Raw genomic sequence first — 22,736 nt, forward strand, 5'->3', positions numbered from 1 at the left:
TGTTAGCATCTAAAGGAAATTCAAAAGTTATGGATGAAAGAAGATACTCCATCACGCTATTTACTGTAGCTTGTAGGGCACTTACTACGGTTTCAGTTACCTGTTTTCCCATGAAGCTTCACCCTTGCATTACATTTACTTCCTTTTATAGGTTGAATCAGATTCTTTACAATATCAAATGAATGGAGCAATATTTTTAATGGTTAAAGAACATTGGATAAGACCTTTTGCAAGTGGCTGATGGCACAAATCACTGCATGGTAAAAATGCTTACAGCATGTACAAAACATGTACTTGTTTTGGTTTACATTTTGGCCAAAAATGGATCAGAGACCCCCTGAAACTGGTCAGGGCAGAATGTTGGGTCAAGTCTGTCAGAAATTTAAGCTGTAGAGCATGATACATTGCATTTTAAAAATACATTAGTAGGGTAAACTGTTCTGAACTAGCAGAGATGCTACTACTGTAGCATGGTGCTTCTCAGCTTCTCCCATTTTAAGATTTCTCTTAGATGTTGACATCCTTCCTTTCCCATATAGTAAGACCCCTCAAGGTTGAGAACCCATATACAACAGGCTGACTAGCTAGTAGTTCAAGTTTAGGAGATAAATAGATTAATATTTGCATATGACTGACCAAAGCAGCATGCTATATTGCATTCCAAGCAACAAGATTATGTCATAAAACCTGCTGATTTTACATCCTTTTCAAGTTAGATTTACAGCTAACTGTTGGGTTGAGGTGTAAGCGCCTTAAAAATATTCAGGGTTGAAACCACTTACACAAAAGAAAAAGCTAAAATTTTACTAAGATTGTGCATGGATTAATCAACTTGAATAAATAAATGTTTTACCTTAACATCTGCCCTGGTTTTATTTGTGACCTCCATGACAAATTCACAGCGTTTTCCATTCGGTGGATTCATAAGATGGTTAAGAATGTAAAGATCCACTGTTGCTCCCAAGTTATCTATATTGGATACAAAAATGTACTCTTTCCCCTCTCCTATAAGAGTATCAAGCAGACCAGAGTTATAGAAACTGGAGTAGATATCGCCATGACCTGGGGGGTACCACGCTTCAGTATTCTCTCCTGAATAAGATACATCCTTGGCTATTGGCAGTAGAGACTCTTTATTAATTCTCGGATACCTGCAAAACAATCATTATCAGACCCCATTCATGTTAAATACTGATACAGGCTTTAATGCAGTAGACGAACACACAAGTTTCTTATTTCATAAGGGTTGAGAACATATTCTGTGCAGTCATTGGAACCTAAGAATTCATTTAAACCCCCCAGAATCTCCTTTGACTAGCTCAGGGCAAACTTAGTTGGTGGTCAGCCTCCAAGTCACTATAGAACCCTCCCAACCTGCTTCCAACAGTTCCAGCCCTGTGGTTTCACAGCCAGACAGTTCAGAATTCAAACCCCAGATTTTTGCATTCCACTGCAAGTCTGTTCTTGAAACTGAAATTTCTTCCACACCTTTATTTTCAGTCATTAATTTTAGCTGGCTGTTCTTGGGCCTTCTTACTTTTTTCAGTTTCTAAGGCTGCCCATTTAAAGAGGTAGAACATGACAATCACTATTAATATTCAATAATATTTGATTGTCTGGAAATTCTTAAAAATATTTTAATATGCACAAGGAAAAACGTGTTTCTTTTATCCTAAGCAGAAGACAACAATTCTGATACCTGCTTTGATTAAAAGTATATATTTTCACACGACTGTGGCTGTACTTCTGTAAGATTTTCTTTGTGTCTTCATCAGTGTTAAAGGAGTTCATTAAAACAAGAGGAACATCTGTGTTGTAGGTTTTGTTTAAATGCTGGAGAGGGAAAAAAAAAAAAATCACATTCAGCCAAGAGTTACCGGGGTTTTATTTCTGCCACCTAAACAATGAAATGTTTAGGTTCTATTTGTAGCCTGTCAAACAATGGTTATAAAAAATCCCTTAGAGATCTAGATGAATTAATAGTTAAAGACAATCTTTACAGTTACAAAACCATTTATGAAGGTCTAAATTTAATGTGCACACTCACACACACACACACACACACACAAATTATTCAGAGCTAATGCAACAATTCTTTTCTTAACTCTTCAGTTCTAACTGAAAAGTGCATCAAATAGGATAATGCAAACAATATGTGCCACAAAATATTTCGGTTGAAGGGGGTCTTGGCTCCAAATTTATCCCAATAAAAAACTTACACAGGACAAACAATTTTCTGATTGTATGTATCTCTGAAATTCAAAACAGCTTTTACAATCCACTCCATATTTCGCATGCATCTGACGAAGTGGGTCTTTGCCCACGAAAGCTTATACTCCAATACTTCAGTTAGTTTATAAGGTGCCACAGGACAAATTAAATCCATATTTAGGATTCTTTATAAATGGACTGCAATCTCTTACCCACAACTCCTTTGAAAGTGTTTTTCCCCCTTTTTGGCTAAATGATGACATGAACACAGAGCAGGTAGGTGCCATGCCATTGCTTAGAGGAATTAACAGTTGAAAAATGGTGAGACTGGATATATGATCCTCCCATTGGTTAATTATGAGTTAACAAGAGACCAAGTCCAATTATACCACTAGCTAGCACAGGGGTGGGCAATAATTTTTGAAGAGAGGGCCACTTCACACATTTATGGAGTCACCCCAGGCCACCCTGGTAGGGGCAGGTCCTTGAGTGGAAGGGGTGGGGCCAGGACATTTCCCTTGCTCCCCTACACAGACCCTGATTGGCTTGGGGGAGTGCGTGAAGTCTTTGCTCCCCGCTTCCTAGAGAGAACTGCCAGCTGTTTTTATCCGTTGGTGGTTCTCACTGGTGCCACGCACCCTTGGTGGGGGGAGGAGACTGCGCTCCCCCATCCCTAAGTCTCAATTGACCTGGGCACAGGAGCAGCAGGGTGGCTGCAGCCCAAATCACGTGGAGGCTCTCCTGCCTACCCCTGAACTAGCACATGAAGCTGTAATTAGGGATGTAAAAGCCAACTGGAAGAGTTAAACCTAACGATCTGTTTAACTGGTTAACCCCCAGCGGCAGGCAGGAGAGGCTGCCCCAGCCTCATCACAGCTGCAATGCAGGTGGTGGGGGCTGCTCCAGCTCTGCCATCCATCACAGCCCTGCCAGCTGGGCCACTTTGGGGATGGAGGGAGAAGGTAGCTCCAGTTAACTGGTTAGCCAATAAGCATGCTGGTAATATGCTTACCAGTTAATCAGTTACCCGGTTAACCTTTAATATCCCTAGCTGTAATTAGACATAATATGATAAAAGCAAGGTGGGAAGGGGATTGGTCTTCATAAAAAGAGAGAATGTAGGGCAATAGCAAGAGGAGAACCAAGAGTGAGCGAGGTAGGTGAGGTTTTAAGCTGGTTCTAGAGATTCCTAAGCCAGGAGAAAGCCTGAAGCAGCGAAGGCCAAGAACAACGCTACTGGACCAACCCGGCAGCACCCCAGCAGCTCTGCCCCAGGTGTCCCCAAGTCAGCCGCTGCTGATACTGACCAGTGGCTGACTCCAGGAAGCCCGAGGCACAGCTGCTTTGCCCCCAGCTTCCTGGAGTCAGCCTCTGGTCAGTTTCAACAGCAGCTGAATCCAGACGCCTGTGACAGAGCAGCTGGAGTGCTGCCGGGTTGGTCTGGTAGCGCCAACCCTTGGCACTGCAAGACCAACCCAGCAGCACCCCAGCTGCTCTGTCCCAGGTGTACCCAAGTCAGCTGCTGCTGAAACTGATCACGGGCTGATTCCAGGAAGCCCAGGGCAGAGCAGCTCTGCCTCGGGCTTCCTGGAGTCAGCCGCTGGTCAGTTTCAGCAGCGGCTAAATCGGGGACAGCTGGGGTGCTGCCAGGTTGGGTCCTGCAGCCCCGAGGGGCAGCGCTATGGGACCTACCCGGCAGCACTCCAGTTGCTCTGCCCCCGGCTTCCCCCGATTCAGCTGCTGGTCAGTTTTAGCAGCGGCTGAATCGAGGAAGCTGGGGGCAGAGCAGCTCCAATGGTCCGGCTGTCCAGAGCACTTCCGGGTTCCTGATGGTGCCGGACCATCAGATGCCGGACCATCGGAGTTTTACTGTATCATAGTCACTATCCAAGGACCATATAGGATTCCCTTCCATCTCTGGTAATGCTGCTACAGGATGAATCTCTCTAGTCTAGCACTCTCTGGTCTGGCAATATTCATGCTCCAGCATGATTTTACTTAGCCAGATGGCCACTTACATGTGTGGCCAAGTTTCCCATGGTCCCATAAAGTTTGTTTACAGCCACCAGTCCTGGCTCTCAGTGTTCTATGCTGTTATTTAACTCTCATTTACTCTTAAATACCTTCTAAGAGCCCAGTAAGCAGTGGAAGTGTTGGTAATGCTGCTAAACAACACTGACCTCCTGTGCTCTGGCAAATTCTCTGGTTCGGCACCAGTCAAGTCCCAAGTGTGCAAGACTAGAGAGGTTCAACTTGTACTTATTCATCCATAGTGAGAGCAGAAGTGCGCATCAGTACTAAGTGGTTTTACAATCCAGGCCATGTGAAACAACAACAACTTACAGCACTCCCAAGCTCTAGTGACACAGAGAACAAAACTGGGTCTGATTTCAGATTCCTACCCAGAAGGGCAGAACAGTACCACTCATATGGCCCAGTTTCAATTTTAAATTGAATCAAATGAGTCAGTGGAAGCATTTCCACATTAGCAAGAATTTCAATAAGAGTTTTAGTATAAGCTTTGAGCCACAAATCATATGTTATTTCCACAAGGAATTTCAGAACCGATCCGAAACTACTTACTTCAATCTGCTGAACTGTCAGGTCCAAGAAGGTGTTTTCATTCCGCACTCCAATCAGACTTTTGGGGCCTTTGCAGCCCATGCTGGTGCCCAAACCACCATTTAGTTTCACTACAACCAGTTTGTTCAAGACTGAGGTTATGTTAACAGGCAATCCCCTGGCCTTTATCTTCTCATAGGGTTGAATCTGTAAGGAAGCAGCAATTGTGGAATATATTCAAGTAAATTTATCAGAGATGACTGAAATTAACTTCTAACATCTTTTTCTAGCTTGTTACCCTTCCCAACCATCAAGAAGGGGTTTCTAGAGCAACAGGAAAATTTGCCAGGTAATAGAAAATTGCTGACTTCTGAACTACAGCTCCTTGCCAAAGTTCTCAAATTGTGTGTGCTAGAAGAGGACTCCCCCACCACCACCACCACTTATACATCACACACACACACACACACACACACCCTTTTCAAATTTAAAATAAGGTACCTACATTAGACAGCTTAAGACAACATCTACAATACAGTAGAAAATGTGGGGTTTTTTAACAGGCAAAACTGTCACGGAAAGCTTAAGCTTTATTCAAATACACATAGAGCTCATCACTTCCAGGCCAGAGGGAAAGTGGAATGTGTGTGAAGAGAAGTAAGTAAGTAGAGTATCAGGACAGCATTTTCCCACTTACAGTGGTCCACCTGAGGACAGCAAGAGAATCTTTGAGAGCTTATTAAGAGTCCAAGCCACTAGCAACCCTTCCTACCAATTAAATTTCACCTTAGAGAATCTGTTTCTTCCTTTTAAAACCATTTTACTCTTGGCTACAGTCCATGTTCTGTATTAAGGTCACCAAAGCAAACAATGCAGGCTAAATTTTAAAAATTTGTTGCATAAGTCTTTAATCAGATTCATGGCTGGTTCTAGGTACTAGCCTGTTAATTTTTTACCACCTTGCAGAGAAAAATTCTAACCCTTCTATTTTCAGAATGTTTTCAAACAATTCACTTCATATTTTGCAGAAAAAGTTCTATCTTGATTTCCGAAAGAAACACCAATATGAAAGGAGATACAACTTTTCAGAATTCTGGATGGGTCAATCTATATAACAAAATTAGTCTTATAATAACAAACATGCAGTTGTAACTTCATTAGGAGTGCATCTACCTACACAAAGAAATGGGAAGGTATTATTAAAGAGACCAATCCAGAACTACTAAACTATCAAATAGAATAAGGCTAGCTAGAGAATATTTTTCTACTTTTTTCCTTTTAAAGGAAGCTTTATGGTTGATTAATACATTACACAGACTATTTATGGCATTTGAAAAAAATCTTAATGCTTCAAAAAATTCCATCATAATTACACAAGAATGACTTCATTTCTAGTTGGAATGTGGCAGAAATGCAGCTGATTTATAACAAGACATTAACTGAATAAATGTGAGGTCTCCACATTCACTTTGGGTATGGCAGAGGAAGAGGGGGGAAAATGGAAAAGTCCACCACATAAGAACAAAAAGTTCACGTTTCTGGTTGAGTGCAGAGTTATAAAAACTGCGTTGGTTGGGAAATGTCAATTGTGCAATACAATGAGATGGTAGATTAGAAGGAAACACATTAGATAAGTTCGGCCATGCACAGCCAGAAAGGAGCTTGCTTGCTATTAAATAAACTTCACTTCTCTTAGTTGTCTAGTTAGTCATTGTGCCATAGCTACTTCATTAATCAAATAGTGGAAATGTGCCTAACAGAAGTGTTGTACTACACTCCATTATAGTTACTCCATTAGTTAGAACATTGTCCCCAGGTGCAAATTGTTTACTCAACGTACATAACTGATTAATCACCATTAAGGCAACATGAAAGTTTTAATAGGGACAATTTGTGTTTAGAATGCATGATATTTCAGTAGAGAAAACTGGAATTTTTACATAAAAGGGACATTTTAAATTGTTCTACAAGATTAAAAAGTTTACCAATGACAGTAGACAGTGTTCTATATCCTAAAACTAGGACACATTACAGAACGTTAGCTAATTAGTGGCTAGATTTTGGAGAGTAAATAACATCTCTCAAACTTAAAATTATGGAAGTTTACCAAATGAAAACAGACATTATCTTTGTAAACATTAAGGACTACCAATTTATTTCTATAAATAAGAAAACTTAGTTTTTCCTATGCAGTACCATCTGCTTTAGAGTTTCCTACTTGTGCTGGGTGTGTGAATTTCAAAAGATTTGAGGGGGTATTGCTTCTCCATACTCTTTTCTGGAGGGAAGGGATGATCCGTGCTTGGACGACACAGAGAACAAGTCAACCTACTTAAGAATATACTTATAAAATTTTGTTTAAATAAATTCCTCCTTGCTTATTTAGCAAAACAAGAGTCCAGCGCTTATTACCTGGATAGCACTATATATGTGTATGCTGCACTTACACCACAAGTAATTATAGGCCTGGGAGTTTGACTGTAATCCCAGGCCAGGATAATGGATTGGCTGATATGGTACTCTATAATGGATTCAGTTAACATTTAAATGATTAATGTGCACATTAAAAACAAAGCAGCAATACCATTTCACAGAGTATGTGGAACTAGATTCTGCACTGCTAGGAGTCAAAACTATTTCTATGGCACTTATGTCACAGGTATGGAAACACTGCCTTTAGGGATGGTGCAGTACCCCCATGTTTTACGTAGGACTTTGCCCAGCGCCCCCTCCCCCACAGCTGTGACCTCAGCCTCCTTACCTCTGTGCCTCCTCCCAGAGGTACCACCTCTAATGGTGTAAGAACAAGGGTAAAGAGACTGGCTTTCAGCACCTCCGCTAATTAAAATATTCCAGCACCTCTAACTGAGGTCATACTTTGGTAGCATTAAACCTTCAAAGATCATTATGTAGGTTATCACGATTTTGGTAACTGCTGTTCCATAGTGAATATGGAGCAATTGAAAAAGGAGTAATGTTTGGAATCTCTTAAAAAAGACGACACCATTAAATGTAAGTTGCATGATACACAGCTGAGGTATGCAAACATTACCAGAACAATGCTGAACTATTTGAAACTCATACATCCCTCTGTTTCATGTAAAAGGGAAGTCAAAAAATCAAACAACACTGACAGCGTTTGTTTCTGGCAGTTCGAGAAAATGCAACACGCAATGTGGTGACAACTTACAGAATTATTTTTTATTATGATCCCTATAGACATGTTGCCAGTGTCACTGAGGGTCCAGGCTTTTGTCCATTGATGAGATTTGCAGAACCTGAACACCATATGCTTATGAGACAGACTAACCTCATGACTAGAGGAAGTGCTATGAAGACTGAAGTCTGAGAATAATGGGATTTTCCAATTTAAGTAGCTTCACTACTGCCTGCTAGACTGCATTAGCTATAGAAAGTGATACAAGTGTCACTTGCCATTGTATTGAAAATTGGGAGCTTTCATCTGCACTTCTACAAACCACACGTATGGTAGAACACTGCACAGCAAAACCTTGCTGAAAAACGCTATAGTGGATAGAAAGGGTCTGGCAGACCATGTGTTGGTATGCATACATGATAACGCAAGCAACATTGTGCTTGCCAATGCACCAAGGTATGTTGTACGGGAATCTGTCAGTTGTTTTGCTCATACTTTGTAGCTAGCCATAAGCATGCTTTTTTTCCCCGAGGTAATATGGTTCATGTTGTTGCAGCTGCAAGTAAACTAACTGCGCATTTCCACCACAGCACCTTGGCCACAAAAACACTCTAAAGAAAACAAATATCTTTAGGTTAGGCAACACAGTCTGATCCAGTCATGTAAAACTCACTGGAATTCAACATATGACATGTACCAAGACTCAGTGAGCAAAGGTGGACTATACCAGCTGTGCTTTCAAAGAGCAAAAAATCTAATGCCTGAACACTTCAGCTGCAACATGAGCACTGGCAATTAAGAGGATATCTTACCACTACTACCCACTTTAAAATGTGGTACAACTGTCATATCTACCAAAGTCAGTGTCAATTTTATCCAATGTGCAGGAGGCTTCTCCAAATGCACTTCAAAAGCAGCACTCCTATCGAAAATGGAAAAATCTGCTGATTTCAAGGCTGCTATTCATTGCTTTCTGGAGCATCCCATGGAACCCAGCGATCCCACCATAACCACCAGACCTGCACTTATTGCCTCCTTGTTAGATCCTTACCATAAAACATATGCGGTTTCTTTCACATGTTCAGATTACTACTAATCAAAGCTTCTGCCACTTGCATCTATGTCAGAAAGGGTATGTCTACACTACCCCGCTAGTTCGAACTAGCAGGGTAATGTAGGCATACCGCAATTGCAAATGAAGCCCGGGATTTGAATTTCCCGGGCTTCATTTGCATAAGCGGGGAGCCGCCATTTTTAAATCCCCGCTCGTTCGAACCCCGTGCCGCACAGCTACACGTGGCACGAACTAGGCTTCCTAGTTCGAACTACCGTTACTCCTCATTCCACGACATACCCAAATAGAAGAGCCTCTGAGAGCTAGGGCTCAACTAAGAAGTGCTGAATCAGAGCCGATAATCAGTGCCCCCCCCCAAAAAGCCTCCCCCCCCCCCAAAAGTGTGAAACTGAGGAGAGTGCTATAGGTGATGCTTTTAGGTAACTATTATACCAAAAAAGGAGAATGCCACAGAAAATTAATTGGAACATTACTCAAGAAGCCTTGTCCTCATGAGAAGGCAGTCCACTGGCTTGGTAGAAGGTCAACACAGCCATCATGTGTTGCATTTTCTTGAACTGCCCAAAACAAACGCTGTCAGTGTTGTTTGATTCTTGTTTTTTGCCTTCTCTTTCACATGAAACAGAAGGATGTTTCAGCTTCAAATGGTTCAGCATTGCTCTGATGCCGTTTGCATACCTCAGCTCTGTACCACGCAAACTGGCAAAGAGTTACCTATCCATTCCAGGACCATCTGTACCTCCAGAATGTGTTTTCTCCAACACTAGCCTTACTGTCAATTGGCTGCGCACAAGATTGACCCTCAAGTATGTCATCATGTTCATTTTCTTAAAAATCTGTAGTAGGGGTAAAATTTGTTGTTTTAGATGGCTCAGGGATATTATGTAAAAAGTAAACATACACTTTTTGGTTTACAAATAAGACTGGCTGTTTTCATTGTTAATAAAGGAATTTGAGAAAGATACTATACACATGTGGTAGATGCATTGTGAAGCACCGGAGCTGGACATTTTTAAATAGTGGAGGTGTGAAAGCCAGCCCCTTGCCCCTGTCCACTGCTCCCCCAAATCTTATGTGAAGAGATAAGCTTGAAAAAGTACACTGCTTTAAAACAATTAGACAAAATGATTATTTCAGGTGTCTTTACATGGCAATTGTAAATAAAACTACAAGGTAAACTCTCAAGCTCAAATTAAAACAAGCTTACATCTAAGCCAGAGCATAGTATCCTGATTTATATTCATATAATCTGAGACTTTACACTTCTGCAGTGAATTAATGAACTCTAAGATAAGTGAAATCTTGAGATTGTACATTTAATTAGAAGAATGAACCCATCTTGGTATTATTCAGTCTTATAACAGGTTTAAACAAATCTAATACTGTATTTGTACACCACTGTTAAGAAAAGATTTATGGCAAATTTGTTTTTTTTAAACTATATCAAATGCATGAATTTGCATCCTGAATTTAAGTATTACTCTGGACGGTATAGCAGCTGCTTGGATTTTTGTGCAGAATAGCAATATACAGGCAGTCCCCAGGTTACGTACAAGATAGGGACTGTAGGTTTGTTCTTAAGTTGAATCTGTATGTAAGTCGGAACTGGCGTCAGCCACTGCTGAAACTGATCGGTTTCAACCGCGGCTGAATCTGGACGCCAGTTCTGACTTACATACAGATTCAACTTAAGAAACCCAGGCATCTCCAAGTCAGCTGCTGCTGAAACTGATCAGTAGTCAGCCTGTAGTCAGCCGCTGGTCAGTTTCAGAAGCGGCTGACTTGGGGACGCCTGGGGCAGAGCAGCTGGGTTGCTCCAGTAGCGCGGCTCCTGGGCACTACTGGAGCAACCCAGCAGCACCCCAGCTGCTCTGCCCCAGGCGTCCTGATTCAGCCGCTGCTGAAACTGACCAGCAGCGGCTGAATCAGGATGCCTGGGGCAGAGCAGCTGGGGTGCTGCTGGGTTGGTCCGGAGCGGCGCTGCGGGACCAACCCGGCAGCCCCCAGCTGCTCTACCCCAGGGGTAGGCAAGAAAAGCCTGGTCTGCTGGGGGGTTGGGGGGCACTAGCTGCACCTCCCCCAGCAGACCAGGGAGATGGGGGTGGCGGGACCGCCCAAGTCCTCCACGGCTTTGCTCCGTCTCCCTGGTCTGCTGACCTGGGAGACATGGAGCAAAGCCGCAGAGCACGCGGGCAGCGGGACAGTCCAGGCGCGCCACGGCTGTCCCACTGCTGGCGTGCTCCGAGGCTTTGCTCCCCATCTCCCTGGTCTGCTGGTCAGACCAGGGAGACGGGGAGCAAAGCCGCGGAGCACGCCCGCAGCGGGACATCCCAGGCGCGCTTGGGCTGTCCCCTTGCGGGCGTGCTCCGCGGCTTTGCTCCCCATCTCCCTGGTCTGCAAGGAGACGGGGAGCAAAGCCTTGGAGCACGCCCGCAGTGGGACAGCCCAGGCACGCCGCGGCTGTCCCGCTGCGGGCGTGCTCCGAGCCTTTGCTCCCCATCTCCTTGGTCTGCTGGTCGGGAGACAGGGAGCAAAGCCGCAGAGCACGCCCGCAGGGGGGCAGCTCAAGCGCGCCCGGGCTGTCCCGCTGCAGGCATGCTCCAAGGCTTTGGTCCCCGTCTCCCTGCAGACCAGGGAGACAGGGAGCAGCTTTTCTCGCCCCGGAGGACGGGGGCGGCAGACCGCAGCGCATCTGGGCGTCCCGCCGCTCCCGTCCTCCGGGGCGAGAAAAGCCCCGTTCGTAACTGCGGATCCGACATGTCGGATCCGCGTAACTTGGGGACTGCCTGTATGTAAATAGTTAAGAGTACGACATGCATTCCTATATCAAGTCATTAGGTAGAAAAGAGAAAGCACGCAAGGAAACTGATAGATAAGCTACACTGACATTCAGCCAATGGCAGCTTAGCTTCGAAGGGAAGTGTGCATCATGGAAGGGGAGATTGGGGACTTAAATGAGGTCTTCTGAAAGCACCTCTCTCCTCACCAAGTGAGGCTTTTGGAGAATTCTGAGAAGTTCAGTTTCCTAAATGATGAGACTTCCATAATGAGGCAAACTCATTTTAAACACACAATCCTAGACTGTCACTGTGTGATCCAGAGGTAACAGCAAAAACTCAAATGTTGGGTAATCTGCAATTTATCCTGGGTTCCAATCCGACTCAGTTATAAGCACCAATACAGAGGACTGGGGGAGATCAAAACAAGGAAAAGGTCACTAGAACATGCCTAAGCCAGCTCAATCTTAATAGCATCAATATCAAGTCTTCATGAAAGACAATTCCAAGAGCAAGCAAGCAAGCAAGCAAACAGTAAACAAAAAGATAAAAATAAAAAGAGGGCCTCTTCATATTGCCCATACAAATACTTTATACTGTAGAATAACAGTACAGTTTTTCAACAAGAATGTACTGGCAATACCTAAAGTTATCCAAAGTTCAGACAGAAGAGACTTTCAAATTGGGTTGCATGGTTTTATTTATAGCCTACTAAGGGGACTGCGCCTCATGCTCGTTACGCTCGTCAACACCCCTCCCTGGGGGCAGGCAGCCCTGGCTCTCCCCACAACTGCCAGAGAAGGCCAGGCTGAGGCACGGTAGTCCTGGCCAGCTCCCTTCCTTCTCTGCGGGGGGAGTCTGTGCTGCAACCGCAGATCCGTGATTGCAACTGCAGCTGAGCATGGAGCTGTCAGAGTCCCTGCAGACACTGAAGCCTAAGGGCAGCATCCTGCGTGACCGGTTCAAGAGCCTGCAGAAGATGAACCTGATTGAGCCCAGGGAACAAGCCAAGTTCAAGAGGAAATATCGGCTGAAGTACATGGAGAAGAGAGCCCTCCACGAAGTCACATTGTAGGGCTGCTCACCCCTAGTTCCTTGTCCTGCCCAGCCCTGACTGTCTGTACCAAGCATCTTATTAAAGCTCTGGACATCTTTCTCTCAAACAAACAAACAAAAAAACCACCCCCAGCACACACACACACACACACACACACACACCTTACAGGTGTGAAAACCTGGCTTGCACACAGAGCTGCTTGCTCTGCTTCTCTCTGAGAGCCGGGTCTGACGGGGAAGGTCAAAGCTTTCTTCACCCCACCCTCTAAGCGGGAAGCCAGAGCAGGTGCTCCAGCCAGCATGGGCTCCCCACTGCGTGGGGGAGGAGAAGGGGCTCAGCTAGCCTTCTAGTGGGATAACTGCAGCACAGTGATGGGCCGTCCAGAGGCTTTCCCCACTGCTCCTATTGGCCTGCCAGATAAGCGTCCCCTCTCATGCCCAGACCCCCCCATACCAATCCCCCTTATTCCCTCTTCCCCCCACCCCGCCCAGCTTGCTCCTGCACTCCCATCCCCACCCCACTTCGTGCCTGCTTCTGCAGCCTACCTCCCACCCAGGACTCACATCCTGCACCCCACTTCCTGCCCAGATCCTGCACCTCCAGCCCTATCCCACTCTCTGGCAGCCCTGCCCCGCACACTGAACAACTCATTTTTGCCCCCACTACACCACCTAAGGGGGTTCACAAAATCCACTAATTCCAGAGACCCGGAAAAGTAAATCTGGCCTATGGGAAGCCCTGAGCCTCAGTCCTCCCTCCCTGTTCCTTCCCCATGCCCTGTAGGGCTGGAGCACCAGAAGAGCAATGTGTCTCAGTTGGGGGCCACGCCAGTGAGGGCTCGGGTTTGTCTGAAGAGTTTTTTTGCTTCTCACTTGTGTGGTTCCTAACTGATTTTTCTGTGGGTCAATGGCCCTGACCCAAAAAAGGTTCCCCACCCCTACCATAAAGTTAACATTGAAACCTTGTGTGTTGGACATAAATTAGTATTTTACTTTATTTAAAATAAAGTTTGATAAACTAATATAAGAAAGTTAAAATACTTAATCTGTTTAATAATTTAAATTAAATCATTCTCCCTAGCTGCAGCACTAGCAAAATGGTTCAGGCATAATCATGTAATTAATGGTGAACCTCCATTAGCAACAGGTGGTCCACAGGCCAAAAATTTGAGAACCACTGATCTATGCCAAACACAAAGATAAAATAACCTCTCTACTCCTATCCAAAATTCCCTGATTTATGTACACAAGGATTGTATTTGCTCTTTTGGCCACAAAATTGCACTGGGAAATCATCTTTAGCTGTTATCCACCAGGACCCTCATATCTTTTTCAGAAGCTTCAGAGGGGTAGCAGAGTTAGTCTGTAACAGAAAAAACTTAAACAACAACAAATAGTCTAGTAGCACCTTAAAGACTAACAAAACATAGATGGTATCATGAGCTTTCATGGGCACAATCCTCTTCTTCAGATGACCAGGGTGTTGTAAGTCCAGATCCAAGAATAAATAAGGGAAGAAGGGATCTGGACTTCCAACACTTCAGTCATCTTTTTCAGAGTCACTGCTTCCCCCATCCCATATGCATGCTCTTCTCCCATCCTGTAAGTATGGCCTACATTCTGTTTTCCTAAATGTGTACATTTTGACATATTAAAACATATAGGCTGTGTCTACACTGGCAGGTTCTTGCACAAGAACCCACAGAGCATCCGCACTGCCCGCCCGCTCTTGTGCAAGAAGATTTATAGTACGGCATCAGAAGACAGGGCTTCTTGCGCAAGAGCTACGCTCTTTTCTAACAAGTGTAAGGCCTCTTGCGCAAGACGACAGTGTGCATGTGGCAGGAGTTTCCTGCACGAGAAAGTCCTATGGCTAAAATGGCCATCAGAGCTTTCTTGTACAAGAGAGCATCCACACTGCCATGGAAGCCCTTGTGCAAAAGCACATCTCTTCATTTACTGCTTTCTTAATTTGTGACATCTCCAAACTTTATCAGTAAAAAGTTTGTTTTCCTCCAGGTCATTGATAAAAATATTCAATAGCATAGGGCCAAGAACCAATACCTGCAAGAATCCACTAAAAACATACCATCCATTGCTGTACCACATTCACAATTACATGTGGTATGTTAATTTTAATCAATGTCATGTGGTACCAATCCAAATGCCTTAAAGAAGTCAGCCTATTACATAAAGATAATAATGTTGATCAACAAAATTTGCAATCTTATAAAAAAGTATCAAGTTAATTAGACAAGCTCTATTTTCTATAAATCCATGTCGATAGACATTATATTAACCTCCTTTAATATTGTATTAATTGAGACCCATATCAGCCACTCCATTATCTTGCTCAGGATTACCATTAATCGAACAGTTCAATAATTACTGCATGGCCCAAAATATATTCTTCATATATTGGCACAACATTCAATTTCTTCCAGTCTTCAGGAACTTCTTGGTGACTTATTGAAAAAAAACCATTAACATCTAATGAGTTCCTGAGCCAGCTCTTTGAAAACTCTTGGATACAAGTTTTCCAGAGCAGCAGATTTTAAAATGTCTGAAAAATGTAGTAGCTGATGTTTAACATCTTCCTAAGATACTTAGGGAATGAAGACTATGTTGTTTCACCTCAGAAACAGGAGAGAAATGTATTGGTATGTCTACCATTTCTATCTAGTAATAGAATATTACCAGAGTTAGGATTCTCTTTGCTCCTTGCATATCTTAAACTCTTTATTATCCTTAACTCTGCTCTCATGTATCTCTGCTTCCCTTATCAATGTTCTATAATTCCTAGCTCCTGATTTATATTAATTATTAAACTTTGCCTTTCTTCCATTTGTTGTTTATTTTTATGGCAGCCTTTGTTTGCACTCTAGGCCACACTGATGTTTTAATCAATATGGCTTTCTTCTTCAATTGTGGCTTTTTGGCATCTAGTAAAGTGTTCTTAAATATGAATAAGTGGAAACAGTTTATCCAATTAAACTCTTCGTCCTAGCTGATTTAGCTCATCGTTGTTTCCAGTTTTGTGAAATTGGCCATTTTAAAGCAAAAAGTACATATAACTTATCTGGCCTTTATTCTGTTTGCACATTAAAAATGTTATCAGGTCATCACTTGTACTTAAGTTACTATAACTTTTTAGTTTGTATTCAGTTTCTCTCTCAGTCAAGATAAAGTCTAACGCAGAATTCCTCTGAGTTTGATAGGACAATTTCCTAACAAAAAGTGTTACAATATTTAGAAATGTCAAGGATGTTTTAGTACCAGCAACATGAAATATCCAGCACACATCACTCAAATTGAAGCCTCCTGTGATTGTGTAGCTTTCCCTCCCTTTCACATTAAAAATAGGTGTGTAAGGAGCCAATCACCCTATTCCCTATTGTGACTTGGTGGTCTGACCTCTACTAACACATCTGGTGTTTTATTTGTTTGGACACTGATCCATAAGCATTCAAGATCTTTTTTTTTTTAAAACAAGTTATCAGAGACTTAAACGCATAATGCCACCTTTGACAGAGAGCCACTCCCCCTCTCCTTTTGCCCACTCAACACTTTCAGTTATTTAGCATTGATTTTAATATTCCAACCATGGGAACTGTTCAACTATGACACTAGATTTCAATAATATCATTACCAACTAGATGAAATTTATAGATGAGCTATTCCAATTTCTCTTTTTGTTATCAAGGCTCCTAGCATTGGCACATTAGAAATTATTTTATTGCCTTTCTTCGTGTCATTTCATTCCTTTAGTTTTGTTCTCAATATCTTGATTTTCTAATAGAGCTCTTGTCTTCCCTTTGTTTACCATTCTCTTTTGTTATTACTTTAACAATGTCCTAACTATTACTACTACATTCACTTCGAACTTGGACACATTACTTAAGGGATAAAGCCATGAGTGTCTGCATTCCAGTCAAAAATATCTGATCTCAGCAATCTAGCTTTGGACAAATTTAAGAGTTCAAATTTACACACAGTATTAATGTGCAACTATGATTAAAATACTATCAACTAACAATGTACTTGCAGAGGACTGTCATATAGCAGAATTGCTTTTGAGAATTATTTTAAGGAATTATGTTATACTGCACCATATTCAATATATCATCAGCTATAAAAGCCTAAGTTCCCTTTCTTGCAACAGAATTGGTTTTTGATTCTTTAGTACCAAACTTAAGGCAAGTAACTTTTACACACTCAATTTTTATACGATTCTTTTGCCTTGGATACAAGCAGAAAACTAGTTTCAAGGGGTATCATTCATATGCACATAAAAATTTACTGGAATGAATCTCTGAGCTTCATGGAAGTTCCAAATAAACCTTGTAGAGCAGTGGTCCCTAACGCGGTGCCTGCGGGGCGCCCGCCAGGGCATTTATTTGCACTCGCTGAAACATCTGGGCTGGCCCCGCCCCCGGCACGCAGCCCACGCATGGTGCCAGCTCCAGGCGCGGGACACATAGGCGGCCCCTCCCCTGGGCGCGCGGTACATGCTCAGGGCCGGCCCGGGGCACGTGAGCGGTCCCTGCCCCGGCCTCGGGGCACATGTGAAGTGCTGGTCTGGGGCGCGTGGCTCGTGGGCGGTCCTGGGCGCACGGCCGGCCCGGGGTGCGTTGCCGGCTCCTGCCCCGGGCTCGTGGGCGGCCCCACCCCCAGGTGCATGGCGCATGTGTGGTCCCGCCCCCGGAAGCACGTTGTGTGAGCGGCCCTGCCCCGGCACGTGAGCAGCTCCGCCCCCGGGCGCCCGGCAGCCACGCAACATTGGGGACCATTGTTGTAGAGAATATAAAGCTGTTTATTAGAGCAATGAGGTACAAGACTATACCATAAAAATTCATTTGTAATAGGGATGTGAATGAGTAACTGGTTAACCGGTTACATGGTAAGCATCACCCTTACTTGGTGATGATTACTGGGAACTGGTTAACCAGCACTCAGGAGTAATACACTGCCCACCACTAGGACGGCGGCTGCTACAAGGCCTACTAGACCCGAAGCAACCCCATGGAACCAACAGAGGCAGCAGCCAGGCTGAAACAGATCCGCAACCGCAGAATCCTGCTTAATCTGTTAACCAGTTAAGAGATTAAACGGGATTTTACATACCTAAGTCCTAACACTTGAGATAAATTTATTTAACTAAGAATAATTAAGTAGCAATTTAGTACCTCAATATTTGAAAAGTAAATGATGTAGTATGATTCAGAAATATTACATAAGAACATAGGAACGGCCGTACTGGGTCAGACCAAAGGTCCATCTAGCCCAGTATCCTGTCTACCGACAGTGGCCAGCACCAGGTGCCCCAGAGAGGGTGGACCGAAGACAATGATCAAGCGATTTGTCTCCTGCCATCCCTCTCCAGCCTCTGACAAACAGAGGCCCAGGACACCATTTTATCCCCTGGCTAATAGCCTTTTATGGACCTAACCTCCATGAATTTATCCAGCTTCTCTTTAAACTCTATTATAGTCCTAGCCTTCACAGCCTCCTCTGGCAAGGAGTTCCACAGGTTGACTACACGCTGTGTGAAGAAGAACTTCCTTTTATTAGTTTTAAACCTGCTACCCATTAATTTCATTTGGTGTCCTCTAGTTCTTCTATTTAGGGAACTAATAAATAACTTTTCTTTATCAGCCCTCTCCACACCACTCATGATTTTATAGACCTCTATCATACCCCCCCCCTCAGTCTCCTCTTTTCTAAACTGAAAAGTCCCAGTCTCTTTAGCCTCTCCTCATATGGGACCCGTTCCAAACCCCTAATCATTTTAGTTGCCCTTTTCTGAGCCCTTTCCAAGGCCAAAATATCTTTTTTGAGGTGAGGAGACCACATCTGTACACAGTATTCAAGATGTGGGCGTACCATAGTTTTATACAGGGGCAGTAAGATATTCTGGGTCTTATTTTCTATCCCTTTCCTAATAATTCCTAGCATCCTATTTGCCTTTTTGACCGCCGCTGCACTCCTGTGTGGAAGTTTTCAGAGAACTGTCCACGATAACTCCAAGATCTCTTTCCTGATTTGTCGTAGCCAAATTAGCCCCCATCATACTGTACGTATAGTTGGGGTTATTTTTCCCGATGTGCATTACTTTACACTTATCCACATTAAATTTCATTTGCCATTTTGTTGCCCAATCACTCAGTTTGGTGAGATCTTCTTAGAGTCCCTCACAGTCTGTTTCTGTCTTGACTATCCTAAACAGTTTGGTATCATCTGCAAACTTTACTACCTCACTGCTTACCCCTTTCTCCAGATCATTTATGAATAAGTTGAAAAGGATTGGTCCCAGGACTGACCCTTGGGGGACACCACTAGTTACCCCTCTCCAATCTGAAAATTTACCATTTATTCCTACCCTTTGTTTCCTGTCTTTTAACCAGTTCTCAATCCAAGAAAGGACCTTCCCTCTTATCCCATGGCCATGTAATTTACACAAGAGCCTTTGGTGAGGGACCTTGTAATTAGCAATTAGTAGGTAATGGAATTAAATCTATGACTTTTGAGTAAGGCACATGAATAACGTAAGAAGTATGACGGAGAGCTATGCAATGATACTGTTTTTTTAAAAATGGTCATAGGTCACATGGACTGCCTGTAGGGCTGAAGGAAATTTACACTCCAGGTGAAGAACCAGGGAAGCAGAAGACTGCAGTGAAACACTCATTTCCCCTAACATAGCCCTCCTTTCAGCCATGTACAAAATTACTCTTTTATTTGTCCTTCACAATAGAAACTGAAATTTATATCATAGCCACCCAGCTGCTAAATATCGCTGAAATGACATTTTATTTTATAACTACCTCCAGAAGTCACACCAGACTTAAATTTAAGAATAAACTTATTGGTACTGGCCTCTGCACTGTGTAAAGCTATTTTTCTACAGTAATGTTATCTGGTACAGAGTAATACTGGAGGTGCATTTTCCTTCCAGAGAGAATTTACACAAAATAAATAGGACAGAGTCACCAAGACTTTAAGGTCAGAAGGGACAATTGAGATCACTCAGCATGACCTCCTCCACACTGAAGGACAAAGAACCTCACTCACTCCTGTAATGGACCCATATAACCTCTGGCTAAACTACTGAAGTCCTCAACTCATGAAAATAAATGTTAAAGATAAGACATTTTGATTTGGAAGAAACTTTGAGGTTGGCTACACTCAAAATGCTATAGCAACACAGTTGTACCACTGTAACACTTCAGTGAAGACAATATCTATAGGTTCCCCCAACAGGCAATAGCTAAATTGACAGGATAATTTTCTCACTGACCTAGGATAATTTCTTCCTGGCATTAGGTCACTTAAGGGTGTGGATTTTTCACACCTCTTAGCAATGAAGTTATACTAACCTAATTTCCTATTGTAGACCAGACCTTAGATGTGCTACAAAACTTCATTTCTCAACAGTTTGGAAAGCAACATCAGCATGCAGGGAGTTGAACAGTGTACTTCTCAGTTGCAAAGAGGATCTTTAATTCAGTCACTACTGACAAATAGCATAGGGGCAAACACTGCCACCCAACTGGTGAGGTTATTAACTTCTCATGAGTCCAATGCAGTTTTAATACACGAAGATATTGCTCTGGAAGAGCAAAAATTATTACATTACACATCTAACCTTTAGTTATGAAACAGTCAAGACAGAGCCATGAGACATACAGGAATTGATTAAAAACAGGATTTGGTTCAGTGAATAATGCTTACCTATAGAGAAACACTTTTGGGAAAAATCTGCTTTTTGTTGAACCCCCACACTTCAAAAGTCCTCCCCTCTTTATACAATACTGTGGGGAAACTGTATTCTGTAAACAACATTAACTGCATTGCTAATTGCTTGATTGTATATCTACTGTAAAGCAATAAAGTTCTGAGAGATAAAATCCAATCCCCCTTAATATGTATCTCTTTCAAAATATTTAGCAAAAACCAATTGTCTCTGACAATCTCATCTGGGATTTAAAACATGTTTTCATTTGGAGGAGTGGTGAAGTGAAGACCAAAGATTACTTATGTACTCCCAACACCACAAACTACCTTTCACTGCAGCACATCAGACTGAACAGCAAGGTATTATTTATTACAATTTTCTTTAAGCAATGGAACAGTTTACTGACGAATACTAACAGAGAACTTGTGTTCCTATGTTAAACAGGACCTGATGTTCATGAATATGTACAACATAGGCCCATGTTTTAATTCTCTCTGCAATAAAGATTTTACATTTTTATTCCACTTTAATTTAAAAAACATGGCAATTATGTGCTTTGTATTGCAGACAATATATTTAATTGATATAAGTGATTCTGTCACCATTTTATTGCAACTTACAGAGTCTTCTGGAGGTTTCTGAATCTTCCCCCAGTCCACAGAAGGTCCCTTTTCTTGCAAGAACCTGTGGAATAGATTCCTAAACCCTTCAAGGTCTTTTTTAGTATGCTACAAGAGAAAGAGAATGGTTGAGGCTTATAAATATTGTAAATAATGGTTTATGTTTATTTACACGTTTATCACAAAAGCATTTTACAAACCTGACATTCATAAGAATCATTCAACCAACATTTAAATGCAGCCACCTTTGGAGGTGAAATTCATCAACACTGCATAACACCTTACAATAGGAAACACAGAATACCTTATCTAGTTGAAACTGCAAGGAAAACTTAGGTGGGAAAAAATGGACCAAGTTTTCCAACAAAAGTGCCTGGAGTTCAAGTCCTAAATAAATGGCCTAACTTTCAGAAGTACTAAATCGCACTAACTTAGTGGTGCTGAGTATCTGGAGCTCCCACCAAAAAATCAGGATACTTATTTGAAAATGTTGGACTATACATAATTACCTAAATTAGAGTTTCAGAACCTCAATGGATAATGTTTGTATTCCTTTGAGAATGCAGGATTTGTAATCACTAGAAATGTTGAAAAGTTCAGTAATAACTCAAAGGCAAGATTGCAACCCTCTGATCACCAGCCTCTCTTCCTTCAACAACCTAAGTTTTCCTTGGAAAACTCTCCTCCACATAAGGCTCCAAACCTAATCCTATTTTCTCAAGATTACACAGAATCACAGCACATTCTAAAAGTAGGGATTATATTAGTCTGACTACATGACTGCAATCATGGACCAAGCATATTGATACAAGATCCATTACAAAAAACGTAGAGGGGAAAAGATCAAAGTCTTCCTCACAAGTTTGAGAATAGGCTACTTTGTGGGTCTTGCTAAAATTTTCAGTTTCAGTCAAATTGTTAAAACAACCACTGAATAAAAAGGTCTTGGCCTTGACTACTTTGTAACATTTCAACAGTTTGACTGTTACTTTACTACATCTGTTCTCCTTTCAAACTAGTTGGCTGCGTCTAGACTGGCGTGATTTTGCGGAAATACTTGTAACAGAAAAGTTTTTCCGTTAAAAGTATTTCTGCAAAAGCGCATCTAGATTGGCACAGATGCTTTTGCACAAAAAGTGCTTTTGCGCAAAAGCATCTGTGGCCAGTCTAGACGTGATTTTGCACAAGGAAGCCCTGATCGCCAATTTAGCCATCGGGGCTTTTTTGCGCACAACAGTTTTTGTACATTACAAAGTCAGTGCTCTTGCGCATAATCAAGCAGCCAGTGTAGACAGCTGGCAAGTTTTTGTCAGTCTAGACGCACCCGTTGAGTTTTAAAACAAATTCACAGCAATTTTGGAGATGACTCTCTTCCAAGCAGTATGAGAAGTGATTATATTCTCCAAACTAAGTTAAGATTTTATTATCTGAGATATGTTTATGTGGACTATTATACAAATTCTTTCATTTGAAATTTCAGTTTTACATACAATATAGAGCAAGTTAGACTATTGGTTAGTTTATGTATCATACTTTAAAAATT

The 22,736-nt window shown here is 42.4% G+C and overlaps 1 protein-coding gene across 5 annotated transcripts in view; it reads right to left on the reverse strand.

The window, feature by feature from the left end:
• UGP2 (UDP-glucose pyrophosphorylase 2) overlaps positions 1-22,736 on the reverse strand; it is a 38,593-nt gene that overhangs the window by 4,082 nt on the left and 11,775 nt on the right. For 4 of the 5 annotated variants that reach the window (XM_075925592.1, XM_075925591.1, XM_006114075.4 and 1 more), the window contains exons 3-6: positions 21,194-21,301; positions 4,795-4,980; positions 1,700-1,833; positions 854-1,151 (exon numbers count right to left, since the gene is read on the reverse strand). In XM_075925592.1, coding sequence (XP_075781707.1) covers positions 854-1,151; positions 1,700-1,833; positions 4,795-4,980; positions 21,194-21,301 — 726 coding nt within the window. Of the gene's footprint in view, positions 1-853; positions 1,152-1,699; positions 1,834-4,794; positions 4,981-20,214; positions 20,368-21,193; positions 21,302-22,736 lie in introns of those variants that run through there. The other variant, XM_075925594.1, reaches the window with a different exon arrangement.

Source organism: Pelodiscus sinensis, chromosome 3 (assembly GCF_049634645.1).
Source record: "Pelodiscus sinensis isolate JC-2024 chromosome 3, ASM4963464v1, whole genome shotgun sequence".
Lineage (NCBI taxonomy): Eukaryota > Metazoa > Chordata > Testudines > Trionychidae > Pelodiscus > Pelodiscus sinensis.